This window comes from Sciurus carolinensis, chromosome 1 (assembly GCF_902686445.1).
Source record: "Sciurus carolinensis chromosome 1, mSciCar1.2, whole genome shotgun sequence".
Classification (NCBI taxonomy): Eukaryota; Metazoa; Chordata; class Mammalia; order Rodentia; family Sciuridae; genus Sciurus; species Sciurus carolinensis.
In genome coordinates this window covers 200,929,757-200,946,927 of record NC_062213.1, presented here as the reverse complement: position 1 = coordinate 200,946,927, position 17,171 = coordinate 200,929,757, and the positions used below count along the sequence as shown (strand labels likewise).

The 17,171-nt window shown below is 57.6% G+C and overlaps 1 protein-coding gene across 1 annotated transcript; it reads left to right on the top strand.

Annotated features, from left to right (window-relative positions):
- Positions 1-1,688: 1,688 nt before the first annotated feature.
- Positions 1,689-14,476, top strand: Agtrap (angiotensin II receptor associated protein). Its single transcript, XM_047523731.1, has 5 exons — positions 1,689-1,801; positions 7,962-7,996; positions 9,148-9,253; positions 10,338-10,530; positions 11,735-14,476. The coding sequence occupies exons 1-5, from the start codon at positions 1,775-1,777 to the stop codon at positions 11,848-11,850; spliced, it is 477 nt and encodes a 158-aa protein (XP_047379687.1). The 5' UTR covers positions 1,689-1,774; the 3' UTR covers positions 11,851-14,476.
- The last annotated feature ends 2,695 nt before the right edge of the window (positions 14,477-17,171 follow it).

Below are 17,171 nucleotides of genomic sequence, written 5' to 3'. Positions count from 1 at the left end.
CAGCAAGGAAGACCCAAATCCTAAGGAAAACTGGCTGTTTTTATGCTTAGGTGCGATAAAAAAAAAAAAAAAAAAAAAAAAAAACAGGCAGAAATGGGATTGGACAGACGGTATGATCTGAGGGTGACAGACAGAGGTAGGACCAGCATGTCCTGTCTGTTCAGATTCTTCTTAGCCTGTGTATCTTTCCTCCTCCTCTATGGGGCAGGACTCTTCCGGTACTTTATATCCTCCCTGTACTGGGGATGAAATCCACAGCCTTGCACATAGTAGGCAAATGGTCTACCACTGAGCTACATCCTCAACCCTTAAAATTAGGGTAGATTTTTTAGGACGCCCTCTGGAGGAAAAAGGGAAAGAACTTTCTAGGTTTTATTGCTTGCTTTGTAGGGAGGGATCCTAGTTTCTAGGACCCATCTGGAGGAAATGAATGTGGGTTTCTGTGAGGGTTTCTAGGACTCACTTCTGGGGAGAGGGAGGGGAAGGAGACAGGAGGGCAGGGGAAGGTCAGAGAGACTCTGCTTCTGAGGCTGCAAAACTCTTTTCACACATCAGAGAATCCTTTCTTTGTATGTGGGGAGACTGTGGGTCTGGATATTGTCTCAGGACCTACCCAGGCAGTTCTGTGGATTCCCACTTGTTTTCTAACCTGGAAACAAGAGCAAGCACTCTGATATACCCCAAGAGCGTCCACACCTAAGATCACAGGGAGACAACTGCTTTCTCCTCATTTCCTCCCAGTACAATTGAGGGTTTATGCAGGGAAGAATTTCTGCTGGTTTTCGAGCTAGAGCTTTCTAAAACTTTTGGTATGTTGACTTAAATGGGTTCCAACCAGTTGGTTCCTTGTGTGTTGATGGGAACAATAGCTTATGTGTGTTGCCCATTTAATAGATGCCAGGCACTCTCTTCTTGACTAAGCTTTAGCTGGGCTCTACTGAGCCCTGGGTTTTGTTTTTGATTTTTTTTTTTTTTCTTTGCCTGTATGCAAATGGACTCTACCACTGAGCTCCATGCCCAGTCTGTTTTTGTTTGTTTGTTTGTTGAGACAAGGCTGCCTAGGCTGGTTTTGAACTCCAGGGTGCAGGGAATCCTCCTGCCTCAGACTCCAGAAATAGTACTGGCTCCAGAGCTAGGAATGACCTCGGCCTCTGTCTTCCTGTACTGGCCCTGCCTGCAAGACCCGATTATACAAGAATCATTCTGCTCTTGGTGTCCCCTCATCAATTTTCCATCCACTGGCCCCTCAATGGTTTGTGGCGAAAGTCCCCACTCACCCTTGTTTGGAGCAGAACCCCATCTCCCTCCCTATTGCAGTTCTATTTTTGAACGGCCTCCTGTTGTAACAAGTGCTGAAATAAATTTTTCTTCAACGTCATAAATTAACCACTCGATCCTCCCAAGGCTCCAAGGAGGTAGGTACTGTAAATAACCTATTTTCATGGGGAAGGAGAGGGGGCGCCCTCGGGGAGACGCCCACTGCTGCCACATCGGCAGCTCGCACCCTGGCTCCAGGTGGTCCCCCCCCCGCCCAGCTTCCAGGTTCTCAGCCCCGCTGCCTCTGCAGCCTCGCGGGAGGCGCGAGCGGCAGGACGCCGTCTCCCGGCAACCGCGCAGCGGCCCTACGCCCCGCCCCCGCCTGCCTCACGTGACCAGGAAGCGAGCCGGGGTTGGCTCGGGCGCAACGGGCGGGGCGGGGCCGGAGAAGTTTGTTGGAGTTCGGGGCCCAGGAGCCCCCGCGGTCGTCGCGCAGGTGCCCACCGCCTGGGCCGGGATGGAGCTGCCGGTCGTGAACCTGAAGGTGGCCGCGGCGGGGCGGGCGGGACTCCTGTGCGGGAGGGTGCTGGCAGCCGGGTTTCGAAGCAGGGTGGGGGGACCGAGCCGGGAAAGAGGAGTAGCAGGGACGCGGGCATCGCTCAGCCCCGAGGTGAGGAGGTGCGCGGGCCGCGGCGGAGCCAGCGGGGAAGGCCCGGGCCGCGGGGCGGGAGAGGGCCGCCCCTCCGCGGAGCCAGACCCTCCGGTGGCGGCGCCGAGTCCCCAGGACGGCGCTGGCCTTCGCGCCCAGCATGCCCCTGGAGCACGGGGAGAGCCCGAGAGGGGCCCGACCCTTCCCCGAGCCCCCGTGCGGCCCTGGTGCAGATTAAGAAAGTCAGAGGTTCCCCAAACCCGGCGACCTTATTGCATAAGTAAGAAGCACAAGCTGCAGAAGTTACTTCCAAGCAGAAAACCCCGACTCCGGGCCCTCGGGCCAACGTGCGGGGCCTCCCGGGGTGTCTTCATTTCCTGAGCCGGCGCTCTTCCTTTTCTCTCCGCCCACCCGCAGCCGTCTGGCGCCTGAGCTCCGTTTGCAAGAGGTCCGCGACTTAGCTTTGGGCAGCGAGGTGTGGACCTTGGACTAAACCGGCCATTTTGGGTCTTGGTGCGGTTTCCTTGGAGACTCTATCCCCCTTACTCCCAAGTGACAAATATTTAGCACCCCGTTGGTGTCTGGGACTAAAGGAATCTAAGAGGGCTACAAAGCCACAATGTGATCCGTCTTTGGATCATTACACACGGTCTGGGCTGTGACTTGGCCGGGGCAAGTTTCCCTTCTTCATCCCACAGCGCTTGCTACTGCCAGCCTTCCTGAAGCTTCCAGTCAACAGCCTGGGGAGAGGGCTGAAATAAGGGAATTTTACATGAGGAGGAATTTACATGAGGGTAAACTGAGGTTGGTATCAATACTCCAGGCCCCTGGGGTTAAGGACAAATGCCTTTTCTGCTACTCGAGATTTGCCTAAGATGGTAGCTAAGAGAGGACCAGGTGAGCGACAGAGTTGCAGAAATTGGAAAGGAAGGGAACTCTAGTGTGGGGAACTTTTTTGCAGGCCAGGTTGTCAACTTGATCACAGCCTCCTTCTGAGAAACAGGCCATCTTTTTACAAAGGATTGGACTTCAGCTCAAATCAAGGCAGCAAATTGTCAGGGAGTGAATGACAGACTCAGGATTTGAACCCAGAGAACAGACTCTAGAGCTGTGGCTTTTCCTGGGTACCACTTTAGTTAAGGCTGACTTTGGCCTCGACTGCTTATGCCAGTTTTATGGGCCTGACAGGCCAAGAGCATCCACAGGTGTAAGCTATGCTCTGTTTGGTGCTCAGAATGAAAAGGCTGGTCCTTTCCTTGCCTGGGCAGCTAGAACGGGTGTCTCCCAGGGTCTTAGCTGCTACAGAGACCAGTGAGTGCCAGAGGACTGAGGGGCCAGGTTGCCAGGTAACGTACAAGACATCCAGTTGAATTTGGGTTTCAGAACAACAGGTTTTATTATGAGTATGTCTCAGGCAGTATTGGTGACAAATTATTCATGATGTGAAATTCAGAATTAAGTGGGTATTCTGTGGTTTTGTTTGCCACATCTAGCTACCCTATGGAGGGTGGCGTTGACTCCTTGCTCTTAGGCACTTAGGTGGGATATCCCTTGGAGCTGGGGACTGTACCTTGGGCCTGCACCCCCACCCCAAACCCTCCCTCCCTTGGACACAAGTTAAGTGCCTGCCTGTGTGCAACTCGCTAGAGTGGTCTGGGGCCAGGTGACACTGGCTGCCCCAGGCCCTTTACATAAGTCCCTGAGTTCCATGCATGCCTTCCTGAAGCAAGCCCTGAGTTGGAGGAATGGCATTGTGACCTGCTTAGAAAGAACTGAACCTGAGGTCTTGGGAGAAGGACTAGTGGCCCAGAAGGTGACATAGCCCAGGGAAGCCTACTTCTTCTCAGAAGGAGTACCTCCATGTGCTGCCCGCCCCCGCCCTCCAGATCCCACAACAGCACTGTGAAATGGGAGTGACTGTCCCTGCTCTACAGAAGAGCAGGCAGCATTTCTGGGCGGCTAGGCGACTTTCCAAGGCCACATCACCTCTTAGGACATGCAGCCAGGATCACATCCACATCTCAAACTCCAGGAACCCAGCAGTTAGCCTCTGCATGACCTCCCCTCCCCTCCCCTCCAGGGCAGCCCTGACGTGTCCCTTAGCCTCAGCCACCCTGGGAGAGAGAGCTCACTGTCGCAGGAGACAGGCCAACAGGTGTTTGCACAGGACAGGTAGGAATGTGTTTGGGGTTCTGAGCTGCACACTCATCTGAGGTCTGCCTGGGAAGTCCCACCTGCCTCTTCCCTTAGGTCCTCTGGTAGCAGAGGTTTAGGTCTTGGTCCACATGGCCCCTTGGCTTCTTGGCCTTCCCTTCTGTGGGTCAGACTTCCTCCTTTCTACCCAGCCTGCCTTCTCTGACATTGTGGCACAGTGGCTGGGGCACGGGCCTGTGGACAGATAGACTTCAAGGCCAGGTCTTGCCACTTGTTAGCTGTATGTCTTCAAGTGGGTTTCTTGACCTCTCTGAATATCCATTTCCTCTAAAAGGATAAAAATAGATCCTGCCTTCCAGGGTGAGACAAGGAGGATCCTACGGTCCAGGAGTGGCACAGCATTAGGTCGAACTCTGGCCGGGGGGCCGGTTTTGAGATGCGCCTTTGGCTCTGCCATTCGTGATCTCTACCACTGGGACAGTTCCTTAACCTCACTTCTGCCCCATGCAGGTAGCGTCCACACTGACCTGGGCAGTGTGGACGCAGAGCACCTCAGCAGGCAGGTGCTGGTCAGTAGCGGGAGTCCCCCGCTTGCTGCTGTTCCAGAACACTGGGCCATGCAGGGACCTATGGGTGCTAAATGGGTAGGGCTGTTTCCCTGGTAGTTGAGGCAGCCCTTGGGACAGATGGGTCCTACCACGACACAGGCTGCCCCCACCACACCTCAGGTGCGGCTCCTGAACCCACACCCTATCTCCTGTCCCTCCAGCATCCTGCGACCCTTATTGCCCTGGTCCGTTGGCCTCCGTCCAGGGAGAGCCCCCTGGCTGAGCACTGTAGTGAGGGTCCAGGGCTCAGGCCCTGCCTTCTCCCTTCTTCCAGGAAAGGTCCTGCTGACCTCGCGTCCCAGCCCTGGTCCCACACAGCTCAGATCCCTCCCACGCTTCCTGCTTCTTTCTCAGAAGCCGCCCCCAGAGCCAGCCAGTGGACAGTTCTTCCGTGTCCACAGTGAGTCACTGGCTCCTCCTGCTGCAGGGTGCCAGGAAGGGCAGGGCTGGCTTTGCTGGTTTCCCCGGAGCATTCCTGGATGCTGGGTCTCTGTGCAGCGGGTTGGGGTGCCCTCCCGTTACAGAGATGGAGAAGCCGGGCAGCAGAGGCTTAGTCTTCGTGGGCTTCTGTTCCTAGGGGCTGTGAGGAGACACTGAGGAGGAGGCCCAGATAGCGCTGAGTTCCTTCAATACTGGGGAACCACAGCCATGCCCGAGGGGGGCCTATGCCATTTGAGGGTCTGGGTCTTCGGGTTGTTCTCATCCTCTGCAGGGGCTTGGCTTTAGCCGGCGCTCCTGCCCACAGCCCTCAGCTGGAGGCAGAGACTCCCAGGATTGTTCAGTGACTTGCCTGCGGCCCCTGCAGCCCAACAGCTGTCCAGCCTCAGCCTCTGGTCCCATCGCCACTCTCCATACTAAGCCAGGACTTGCCGGCCACAGGTAGAGCCTGGTGGCCGATCGTGTGTTTGGCACGTGTGAGGCCATAGGCTCCCTCCCCAGCAAGACCTGCAGGGCCAAGAAGCACTGCTTCGCAGGACCTCCCGGTGCAGTCTGGCCCGGGAGCAGAGCCTTGGGAACAAGTCAGTTCTTAGAACCAGAGTGAGAGGGTCAGGTGGGGTAGGGGAGGACAGTGGTGCTGTGACCTGCCATCACTGGGCCTCCTCCTCAGTGTCTCCTCACAGTCCAAAGCCCAACCATAAGGCCGCCATGTGGCCTTGGGCAGGGCCTTCCCTCTTTGGGTGGGGATTCCTGTGGGACCCAAGGGACCATGGTTAGCTCTTAAGATAAGGATTGGAATCCTCCCTGCCTCCAGCCCCTGACCCGCCCTCTTCCACTCTCCTCTGGACTTCTACTCCGGCAAGGTTTTCCAGCAATAGTTTCCAGAAGGTTCCATGCTCCCTTCTGCCTTGGCCTCTGCAGGAGCTGCCCTGTCCACGTGTTCTTTGCTCTCTGCCCTGGCTAGCCACCCATCACTGCCTTCATTTGGCTTAAACGTTACTTCCTTGGAGAAGCCTCCTGTGACCACCCCCGCTCCCTATCACCCCCAGCTGTGGTCCAGTGAGGTTCCTTGTTTCGCAGAGCAGGGGTCCCAGTGGACCCCACACACTGAGGGCCCATTACTACTTACACATGGGCTTTGCTGGACGTCGGTCCTCGGCCAGCAGCTCACGTCCTTGTGCCTTCCACCGAAGGTGGACACAGCAGGTACCAGTGGTGCCAAGGCAAACGGCAGGTGCTGAGGAAGCGCAGCACCATGTGGTCGCTTTTCTAAAGCCCCTGGGAAGAGACGCCACCAGAGCTCAGCCTGCCCTGCTGTTTCCCAGCTCCGTGATGGGAGAGGCCATGTGGGCGGGCAGGCGGCACAGCCTGGAGTGGCACTGGTTCTGCGCTGGCCAGCATGGCGGAGCCTTGGTTTTCTCCACTGTGAAATGGGGACGTTGGTGCCTCCAGGGAGGCTCAGGCTCCAGGGTGCTCCTGTGCCGACAGCGCTTAGAGGCTGCCCCCCACAGAGACGTGGGGGATTCCTCCTAGAGCCCCGCCGTGATACCCAGTCCCGCAGTTCAGACCTGCCACCTCCATGACGTGGGCCGCTGATCCTTCCAGAGTCGTCTTCCTGGTCTGTAACTGGGAGGAGTTTCTGTTGGGATGGAGCCAGGACCCCTTGGGTTCACCCTGCACTGGGCCTTGGAGGTGAAGGCGAAGTGTCCCAGCCTCTGCTCCGGATGTCACCTGCACCCTGGGTGGAGGACATCCACATGGCTCAAAAGCCCAGACAGCCCTCTTGACCGAAGGCAGCGCTGGTTGTTCCAGGAGCCAGATTTGAACTGAATTCTGGTTTTGCGCCTCAGTATCTGTGGGATCTCGATCAGCTTAATTTACCTCTGGGCCTAGCTCTAGTCTGTAAAGGAATCATGATAGTACGTGTTCCAGAGGCTGTCGGGAGGAGGCCCAGACAAGGCATGTGAGTTGCCCAGCACAGGGCCTGGCACGTAGTAGGTGTGCAGTAAGGAGGAACTCTCCTGCTGTGCCTCCAGCAGGCTGGTCCCAGGCGGGCATCTCTCCCTCACAGCCTGACCTGTGCCCCCACTGAGCGCCCCTGAAGCTCCCAGCTCAGGGCTTCCGTCCTTCTGAAGTCCTGTGCCACGTTGTCCCCAATGCAGCCACACCGTCCCCACAGTTGGGACCCCTCCAGCACTCAGCCGCCCCCGCCCTCCCATGACACCGCCCCTCCTTTCCGCACTCTGTCCAGGAAGGGCCTGTGGATGAAGGAGTAGAGGCCAGTGCCGGTGGGACACAGAGGGCGGTGAGAAGGTGGGATCTGCTGGGTGCAGGGGCGCAGGCCTGTAATCCCAGTGACTCAGGAGGCAGGAGCAGGAGGATAGCAAGTTCAAGGCCAACCTGGGCAACTTAGCAAGACCCTGTCTCAAAAAGAAACTCCAGAGGGCCGGGTGGTAGTTCAGTGGTAGAGCGCCCCTGGGTTTAGCCCCCGGTGCTGGGCAGAAATCCGGGAAAAACACAGGGATTTTGTTTACTTTGTCAGCTGTCACACCTTGATGTCTCCCTGCCCTGGGCGTGAACTCCAGTCTCCTCCCCTCTTGTTCTTCCTCCTGGTCACCGTAGTGGCCTTCCCCTCTGTCCTCCACAGTACCCCAACCCTGTGTCCCGAGAGGTTGCCCTCCCGAGTCCCCTGTGTCACTGCGGCCTCCCCACCCGGCTCCTGCTGTTCCTTGAGACAGTCAGGAGCCCTCGCGGGTGCCAGGCAGGGACTCCTGTTCTGGCTCCAGAAGCTTCCTTGCCCCTGTGGTGGTGACATCACATTCTCAGACCTGCTCCCTGCCCCTCTTGTGCCACAGGTGATTCTCCTGGTTCACTGGCTGCTGACGACCTGGTGAGTGACTGCGGTGTGTGCCGACGTGTGTCCTAGAGGCTGTGTCCTTGTCCCCAAGTCCGCGTCAGCCTGGTCGGGTTCTGTTCTGCTGTCTCTTAGCCAGGCCACCAGGGGCAAGTCAGGGTTGCTCACGGAGCCTGCTTTCCACCTTCACAGAGGGGTAAGGACAGTGCCCCACAGGAGCAGAACGCAGCTCCTTGGGCACCTTAGGGCCTGCAGGGATGCCAGGCTGCCGTGGGGCAGCCTTGGCATTGGCTGGCACCTCTGTTGTATCTGTGGAGCTTCTGGGGAGATCTCTGCCAATCCAAGATGGAAACCGGAGCTCACGTGCACACCTTGCCAACTTTGAAGCACATTGCACATGCCAGCACCTGTGAGTCACAGACACAAGAGGCTGGTGCAGGTCCCCGTCCATCTCCGGGGATTCGAGCGACGAGCCTGGGCAGAGGCCTGGTACCCACTCCCCTGATGCCCTGGGATGCGGTGGTTTAGGCCACGGCGGCCCCAGGCTCTGCACGGGTCTTCTGTGTGTTATACTCAATGTCATCTAAGTTTATGATGCACCTCACAGCTTGCTGGGCTGTCGAGGCCCAGTGCAGGGACTGAGGGAGCCTGGAACCGCTCAGGGTACCAACGTTAGCAGGTTTCCCCTGGATCAACAAGCTAACCAGTACATACCCAGTGTCAGCAGCAGTTCCCTAAAGAATAAAGCGATGTCCCGTCAGGGAAGGGTACTCACCACTGGGCAGTGAGGGAGGGGCCTCAGTGAAAAGATGACCAGGGCAGTGTCCAGGGAGCAGCGCAGCCTGGCCTCAGGAAGGGTGGCGGTGCTGGCTGAATCCCCGGGGGCACTTGCCCCACCCTGCAGGCCCTGGTAAAGGGTCTGTTTTATTTCAAATGGCATAGAAAGCTGTTGGAGTGTTTTAGCAGAGTGACCATCTGGTTCACATGCTTTCTGTGTTTCCGAGCACAGCCTGCAGGGGGCAGGAGTGGGGCCCGGGAAGCGGGGAGGTATCTTGCCCACATTTCCGAGGGCAGCCAGCTGGCCTTGCCGACTGGGGCCTGTTCTCGGAGGAGGCCTGGGACTCTGGAGCAGGAGGGCGGGCACTGCAGGGGGTGGCCGTCTGAGAGATGAGGTGTCTCTCCCACAGGGGCTGCATCGCATTCTCGGGCCCCTATGCCTGGGCCAACTTCACCATCCTGGCCTTGGGCGTGTGGGCCGTGGCTCAGCGGGACTCTGTGGATGCCATCAGCATGGTGAGCACGAAGGGCCGCGGGTGGGCATCGGGCTCTGCCGTCCTCTCACCTGCCTAGCCGTCTCTCTCTCCCCTGTACCCCCATTTTCAGTCCTCCGAGGTCTCCTAACCAGTCACCCTGCTCCTTGCTGTTGTTTTTCCCGAGACGGTCCTGGGTGGGACCAGCTGGCCACTCCCCCAGTGCCGTCTGGCCCTCTGTTTAAGTCAGCTTTTCACCGCTGTGATAAGAGACATGACAAGAACAGTTGAGGAGGGAAAGCTGGTCTGGGGGCTCATGGTTTGTGCCCTCTCAGTCTGCAGACAGCCGGCTCCATCCCTGGGGCTGGAGGTGAGGCAAGACATGATGGCAGGAGGGTGTGGTGGAGGGAAGCCGCTCAGGGCACCACACCAGGAAGCAGAGACAGACTTCACTCACCAGGGACAAAACGTACGCCCCAAAGGCACGCCCCCAGCACCCTGCTGCTCCAGCCAGTGACCCCTGAGTTAGTCCCATCAGGGGTTCACGCACCAACTGGCTTGAGGCTCTCGTAACCCAGCCGTTTCACCTAAGCCTTCTTGCACTGTCTCACGCGGGCTTTGGGGACACCTCACATGTACTCCATAACGCTCTCCCTGGGGGATCTCTTATTCGGGGAGTTGGGAAACCTGGCTGGGAGGGCGCTCCACTCCTTTACTGAAGTCACGATTGATGCTGCCCAGGGGCTTCCCAGCCCCAGCTCTTCCCGCCTGGCTGCAGCCTCAGTGATTGAGGAGCGGTTTCCTTGGTGGCGGAGATGCACGTGTCCGATGGACTCCATGGGATCCTCCACCTTGGAGATTCTAGAACCAAGTCTTGGACCCTGTCATGGCCTTGGGAGGTGAGGGTGGCGCAGGTGGACCCTGCAGGCTGGGCCCAGACCCCAGGGTCCCTTTCCCCTTTCGTAGCTCCACTGGGAGGCTCAGCCCATCCTCCAGGTCCTGCCTGCTGGCTCAACCACTCTGCTAGCAAACCCCAAGGACCCAGCAGGGCAGGAGCCACGCTTCTGGGCTGGTGTCCGCAGAGGAGGAGCCAGAGTGCCCACAAACCTGTGGCGTGTGTCTTGCAGTTTCTGGGGGGCTTGTTGGCCACCGTCCTCCTGGACATCATCTACATCAGCGTCTTCTACCCGCTGGCTGCCACCTCGGACACAAGCCGCTTCGGCGCCGGTATGGCCATCCTCAGCCTGCTGCTCAAGCCCCTCTCCTGCTTCCTGGTCTACCACATGTACCGGGAGCGCGGGGGTGACCTCCTGTCCCACGGTGAGCCTGCCCTCTGGCCAGCCCAACCCTCCTCTGCCCGGTGTACCTGGGGCCCCAGACATAGGCAGGAGCGTGGCATGGCCTCCCCACCAGGCTGAGTGAGCACACTCCTGGTCACTGCTGCCGGAGCCGTGGCCCCGCTGTCCTAGTCTGGGGTGGTCTCTCCCCGCTATCAGGCTGAACACAGGCTCAGGGGCAGCAGCCTGACTGGCCTTCCCTTGGTCCAGAGCCCAGGCGGGCAGGGTGTGATCCAGTTCCCAGAGGCGGCTTCTCCGCTCTGCTCCTGCCACGCGGGGCTCTCTGGGCAGACACAGCGCTAGTCTCCGGGAAGAGCTCCAGGTGCTTGGCCTGGGGGCCTCGGGGAAGCAGCCCCAGATGGCAGACTTCCCGTGGGCAGCCCTTTCACCTCCCACCCAGCCCCGCACCCCCAGAAATCCTGTGCCCCTTGTCTCCATGGGGGCTGAGCCATTTCCTGTCCCCCCTGACACTCTTCTCTGTCCTCTGAGCTGTGTGGAGGCAGGGCGAGGCTTGTGTCTTTTGCTTAGAGAAGAAGGTGCAGGGGGCCCGGGGGCACTAGGCAAGCTGGAGTGGCCCGTGGCGACCGCCCTGGCTGACCTCTGCACTACCCAGACCTGCCCTAGGGAGAGGGGAGCCAGGAGCCATCCTGTTGGACAGACAAGGAGACTGGGCCCACAGCCTTTAGGACAAGGTGCAGAGTGGGCGGAGTGAGGTGTGCGGGCTCTGGAGGCTGCTGCCCTGCCTGGGGCCCCCAGCCCTGGATGCAGCAACTGACCAGCTCCAGAGCCTTCGGGGCACAGTGCTGTGGTGTCCCTGTGCCCGGGCCAGGAACTGGGAAGAATCCACAGGCCCAGGGCTGGGAGTCCCTCGGATTCCTGAGCACCGGCCCGGGCCGTGCTGCCGAGACCCGAGGCCAGCGTCTGGGCTTCAGGCTGTACCCCCTCGGGCCATCAGGTTGCCTCTTTGACTCTCAGCTCCTCGGCAAAGTGAGGAGCTTGCCTGCTCCATGGGCATGCAGGAGGAACGACTGGACCATAGCGTACTGGAGGCTCTCGGTGCTGCCACTGCCCACTGCCCTTGGCCTCAGGACGCCCAGCACTGGCCTTGGATGGGCTGGACCTTGGTCTGGGCTCAACAGAACATCCCAATTGTTCACCCTCATTGTTTTTTCCTGCCCCCCCACCAGATTTCCTGGGACCTTCTCAGGAACATAGCGCCTACCAGACGATCGACTCCTCAGAGCCACCTGCAGACCCCTTTGCGGTCCCAGAGGGCAGAGGTCAAGCTGCCCGAGGGTACTGAAGCCAGCCGCCTGCACCAGCCCCGCCACGTTGCTCTCCTGGTGCCCGGGCATCCTCCTAGGGCGCTTCCCACCTCCCTCCCTCGGACTAACACGGAGTGTGTCTCCCCCATTCTGTCTCGGGCTGCTGGAATCAAGTGCCCTGAGAGGCCAGGAGCCCTGTGGCTTCCCGCCCGTGAACACGCCTGTCCTAACCTCCAAGGCTCCCCTGGTCCCAGGCTGGAATGGTGGCTGTTTTTACCTCCCACCCTCAACTGTACCATGCGGACTATGGGTGTGGCTGGTCAGGCCCCTCAGGACCAGGGATGGCGGCCTCCCCAGGCCTCCCCAAGTCTGTGTCGCTCTTCTGCAGCCTGCTGAGCACTTCAGGTCATGCTCAGACCTCATCCGGCACGGGACTAAGTCCCTCTGCTCAGTCATTGGTGCCTGGCCCCCCGGCCCGGAGGCAGGTGCCTGCAGCACCCAGCACCCGCCCAGCCCCACTGCCTGCTCCCAGCCAGCGTGGAAACTGAGGAATTCCCTAGTACCAGGCTGTGGTCTGCGCAGTCTCCTGGCCCAGCTGGGCAGTTTCTCCCTTGAACCCAGATGGAGCCCAGCTCTGGCCTAGCAAGGCCACAGCAGAGGAGGCACTGGGCAGTGCTCAGGGGCATCGGTTCTCTGGATCAGAGGACCTGGTGTGGGCCTGAATCCTGTGCCACTTCGTAACTTAGCACCTTCAGCTTCTTCCAGGAAAGGGTGGGTAATGCCCGCCCAGAGCCAGCCGTGAAGTTCAGTGTGACGTGAGGGCCCAGGCAGGGCGCCTGTGACAGGGCGCTGTTCCCAGTGGAGTCGCTCCTTGAGCTGGTGATGTTGGGTCAGGAGGCAAGGGTGGCCTGTCCTGCAGACCCTGTGTCCTGACCCCAGAGCTGACGCATGTCCAAGAGGTCCTTAGACCAGGGCCAGGGCCCAGGCCTTTCTCACTAACTGACCGGTCGTCGCAGCTTGCTCTCCTGACTCCTGGGCCCAGGTGCCTGGGCTTCCCCAGGGCACAGCCCTGCCAACCTGTAGCCCTCTGCCAATCAAAAGAGGCTCAGTAGCTGCCAGGGTCCTGGCAAGGGCTTGGGGCCACCCTGGGGCCCTGGGCACCTGCTCTCCAGGGAAGGAGATGCACACAGTCTTCATCAGGAGGATGCCGACTGAGGCAGGAGCCCTGGAAGAGGGGCCCCTGGCAGAGGGTGTCGACCGTGCATGGCTGCGGACAGGGAAGAGCCTGTCAGGAGGGAACAGGGAAGCCGCGTCCATTCACTGCGCGGGATTGTGCCCAGCAGGCACAGCCAACGAGCCGGCCCCCGGGTGTGACAGGCTGCAGAAGGCGTGTGCGAAGGAGAGCGCTCGTGTGCCCCTGCTCTTGGGCACGTGCACAGGAAATGTGTAAAACACGAGCGAGAAGACAGGTCGGGTTCATGGCTGCAATGGCCTCGAAGAGGACACCTGTGACCTGAGGGGACTAGGACTAGAAGGCCTGTCCGTGCCTCTTGTCTTCTGGGTCCCTGGCACAAGGAGGGCCTGCAGTGACCATGCTGTCAGACCTTGGCTCCTTGTCCCAGTCCCCCATGCTTGGAGGAAGGGGCCTGAGGACTCCTGTCCCAGGAGGGCTCCCCAGAAGCAGACTGTGCGAGAGCCAGGAGCTGGACCTTCTCGGTCATGCCAAGGCTCGCCCTGGGTGGGGAGGGTAACTGGCGTTCTTTTGTGGTTTGTTTAGGTGCTGGGGGTTGAACCCAGAGCTTTCCGCATGCTAGGCAAGCGCTCTCCCCCTCAGCCACAGCCCCAGCCCCGTGTCCACCATAGCAAACCCCTCCTGCCTCTGACCACCCCACCTCAGCCCTGGTCTTAGGGTTCAGACATCAGGGTCTCCTGGAAGCACTTGTGTGCGGGCGTGCTGGGAGGCGAGGTGGGTAGCGTGTGATGGATTAACAGGATGGACACTTGGTGGCAACTGCAGGCAGGGAGGCATGGCAGCAGGGAGCAGTCACAGGGGTGTCCCTTGGGGATTATGTCTTGTCCCTGGTGCCTCCTCTCTCTCCCTCTGCTTCCCAGCCTCGGAGCTGAGCCATTTGCTCTGCCACGCTCTCCCCGGTGAGGTTCTGCATCACCTTGGGCCCAGAGCAGTGGAGTCAGCCGACCAAGGCCTGCACCTCTAACTCCGTGGGCACAAGACAAACTTCCTCCTCTAGGCTGTACCTTTCGGGCGTTTTGGTCACAGCAATGCAGACATGACACGCTCCTGGAGAGCAGAAGCCCTCTGTCCAGTTTGCAGATCTTGCTTTCACAAAGCTGAGCCTTCCACTGGACGAAGCCAAAGAAGTTGCCTCAGAGGAGGTCACTGCCTGTTCCTGCTGGACAGAACTGGACCAGGCCTCACCACAGGCCTGTCCTGAGCGTCTGGAGAAAGGCTCAGAAATCCCAGCTCACAGCCTGGGACGCAATCCCAAATGTCCCCTGGGGCCAGCTATGTAAGAGATGACAGTCTGAACCTCACTGTGCCTTAGTTTCCTGGTTGAAAACAAAATGGGGATAATGTGCCTAACTCAGGGATTTGGGAGGCTTGGAAACGGTGTAGTACAAATGTTTAATAAATGTCAGAGCTTATTGCCTGTGTCACCATGTAATGATTCAACGTGAGGAAGGGGCGCCCAGTCTTTGTTTGCTTATCCAAACATCATTTATGAATTTTACAAACATCTGCTGAATGCTTTCCACAAACTTCCAGAAGGCTGCAGAGGTGAGGACAGGTCTCCAGGCACTCGGGTGCTATGTGCACAGCTGGAAGCCCAGAGGCTGTCTGCAGGATCTCAGCTCCAAACTCAGAATCACAGGTTTGAGTTTGAAGAGAGCTTAGCGCTCCCGAGATCAGTGATTTTTTTTTTTTTTTTTTTTTTTTTTATTTCACACTTTGTTCAAAAGGATACCTATTATCCAGAAAGTAAAAGACAGCCCGCCTGACAGCACCCTCCTCGCTACCAGGGGACCTAGGCTCCCAGCACACACTGTGAAAACCCATCTCCCAGGTCCTTGCTGGGGACGGGCCCAGGAAGAGCAGCTTTGCTCTCAGAGCTGGAATGTGGTGATATGGAGCTTGGAAAGCCAAGTGGAATTTAAAAAGAAGGGACCAGAACTTCTAAAAATGAAAAACTGGTTGAAATCAGACACAGGTTCATTCATAGATACACCTGAGGAGAGACTTGGTGGCCCAGAAGATGGGAAGGAACCACTCAGATGCAGCACAGACTCAGAACCTACGAGAGGGAGGCCCAGAGCCAGGCTGGAGGGAGGGACGGCTGGAGAGGAGCAGCATTACGAGACAACGACAGAAGATTTCCAAAGTGGAGACAGCAAACCTCGGGATCAGGGAGCCGAACAGTTTCCAAAGAGAATGAAAAGTCCACATTTACAGCCACCACAATGGGACACTGCTCATAGTGGACCTTGTTCCTCCCCTGCTATAATGTCAACAGAGGGGTAAAGGGCTCAAGAAATACCTCGTAAAAGCTGTGGGGTGAAGGACTGTGGGACGTGCAGTTGGTGCCAAACCAGGCTCACTTGACCCGCCATGCAGGATGCCAATCACTAAAGCCAGGAGCCTTGCAAAAGAGCAAGCTCAGGAGGCAGCCCAGCAGGCAGACGGGAGCCGGGCTCTCTGTCTGGCTGCCCAAGACTGGGGTCTGGGATCTTGGGCGGAAGCACTGAGAGCAGGTAAAGCAGGCCAGAGGGGTCACTCAGCTCAGGGTTCAACTGTTACCATCCTGACCCACATAGCTAGAGTCGACTCGAACCAAGTAACTAGGAGCAGGTTTACTCAGGTTTTCTCTCACTTGCAGTTTCCAAGCCCAGTTGGGGTGGGGATGGGGAAACAAGAAAGAAAACCTTGAACAATTCTTTAAAATGCAAAAAAAAAAAAAAAAAAGAAAGAAAAAGAAAGAAAGAAATAAAAGGAAAAAGAAATTTGATATTAGCAACCACAAAACAAGACAGTAAAACTATATGTGTCCGGGTGCAGTGGTGCACCCTAGTGACCTAGGTGTAATCCTAGAGACCCAGGAATCTAAGGCAGGAGGATTTGCAGGTTCAAGGCCAGCCTCAGCAACTTAGCGAGGCCCTGGCTCAAAATAATAAAAAGGTCTGGAGACATGACTTAGTGGTAAAGCACCCCTTAAGTTCAACCCCCAGTACCAAATAAATTAATAAGTTCTAATCATACATTTGTGAGTTAAACCTGCTTAAAATATAGTATTGTCAACATATTTTTAAAAAAATTCCAGATATATTGCATTTGCAACGGACACATCTATAACATATGAACGCAGGAAGGCCAAAAAGTATGAAAAGTTATACCAGGCAAATGACGACCCAAACAGAGCTGGTGTAGCTAAAATAACATCAAACTTTAAGGCAAAAAGTATTAGTAGAGGTACAAGGACAAAACCTAAATAACAAAAGGTCCCACCCACCAGGTTTAGGAAGAGAGGTTAGACACAACGACTTAACAAGGAAGCTGTGGCCAGGCACACTGGTTTGTCCACACCTGTAATCCAGGTGACTCAGGAGGCTGAGGCAGGAGGATCACAAGTTGGGAGGCTGGCCTGGGCAATTTAGTGAGACCCTGTCTCCAAGGGTCTCACTAAAAAGGGATGAGGATGTAGACCAGTCCCTGCCCAGCTTGTGCAAGTCCCTGGGTTCAATCCCCAGTGCCAAAAGAAGTTTAAAAGAAGAAAACTAATTAATTATACTTCCTTCCAAACTTGCCTTGGAGTGTAAAGGTTCTTTGGCATTTATTTGCTGAGCATCTGACTCCCAGATGATACAGAGGAGGCTGGTGAGGTAGGTATTACCACCGCCTTTTTACAGAGGAGGACCCTTGGGTTCAGAGAGGTTTAGGGACTTGCCTAAAGTCACTCAGCAGCCCAAGACTCCGCAGCACAAGTCTTTAGACTGCGGTCCCAGTGTTCTTTCCTCTCCCCGCGGTGTTTTAAGGGAGAAAGCATACAATCTGCACGGAAGGAGGGCGCAGTGGGCAACAGCGTTGGCAGAGGCTTGGCAGGTGGAAAAGGGGAGGAAGGTCTGGAGACCTGAGAGGAGTGGGACTGCGCCACGATCACTACACGAGGAGGTGGGGACTGGGGGGATCCCAGCCCGTTTTGGAGGGACCTCAGGCAGAGAGCAAGAATTGTTCCGAGTCACGTGCCTCGCAACGGGACGCGCAGAGCCTGGTGCCGGAACTGCGCGGTGAGCAGATGCCTTGCTCTCCCGAATCCGGACCCATGCGCCCCCTGACGCCAGCGGCCAA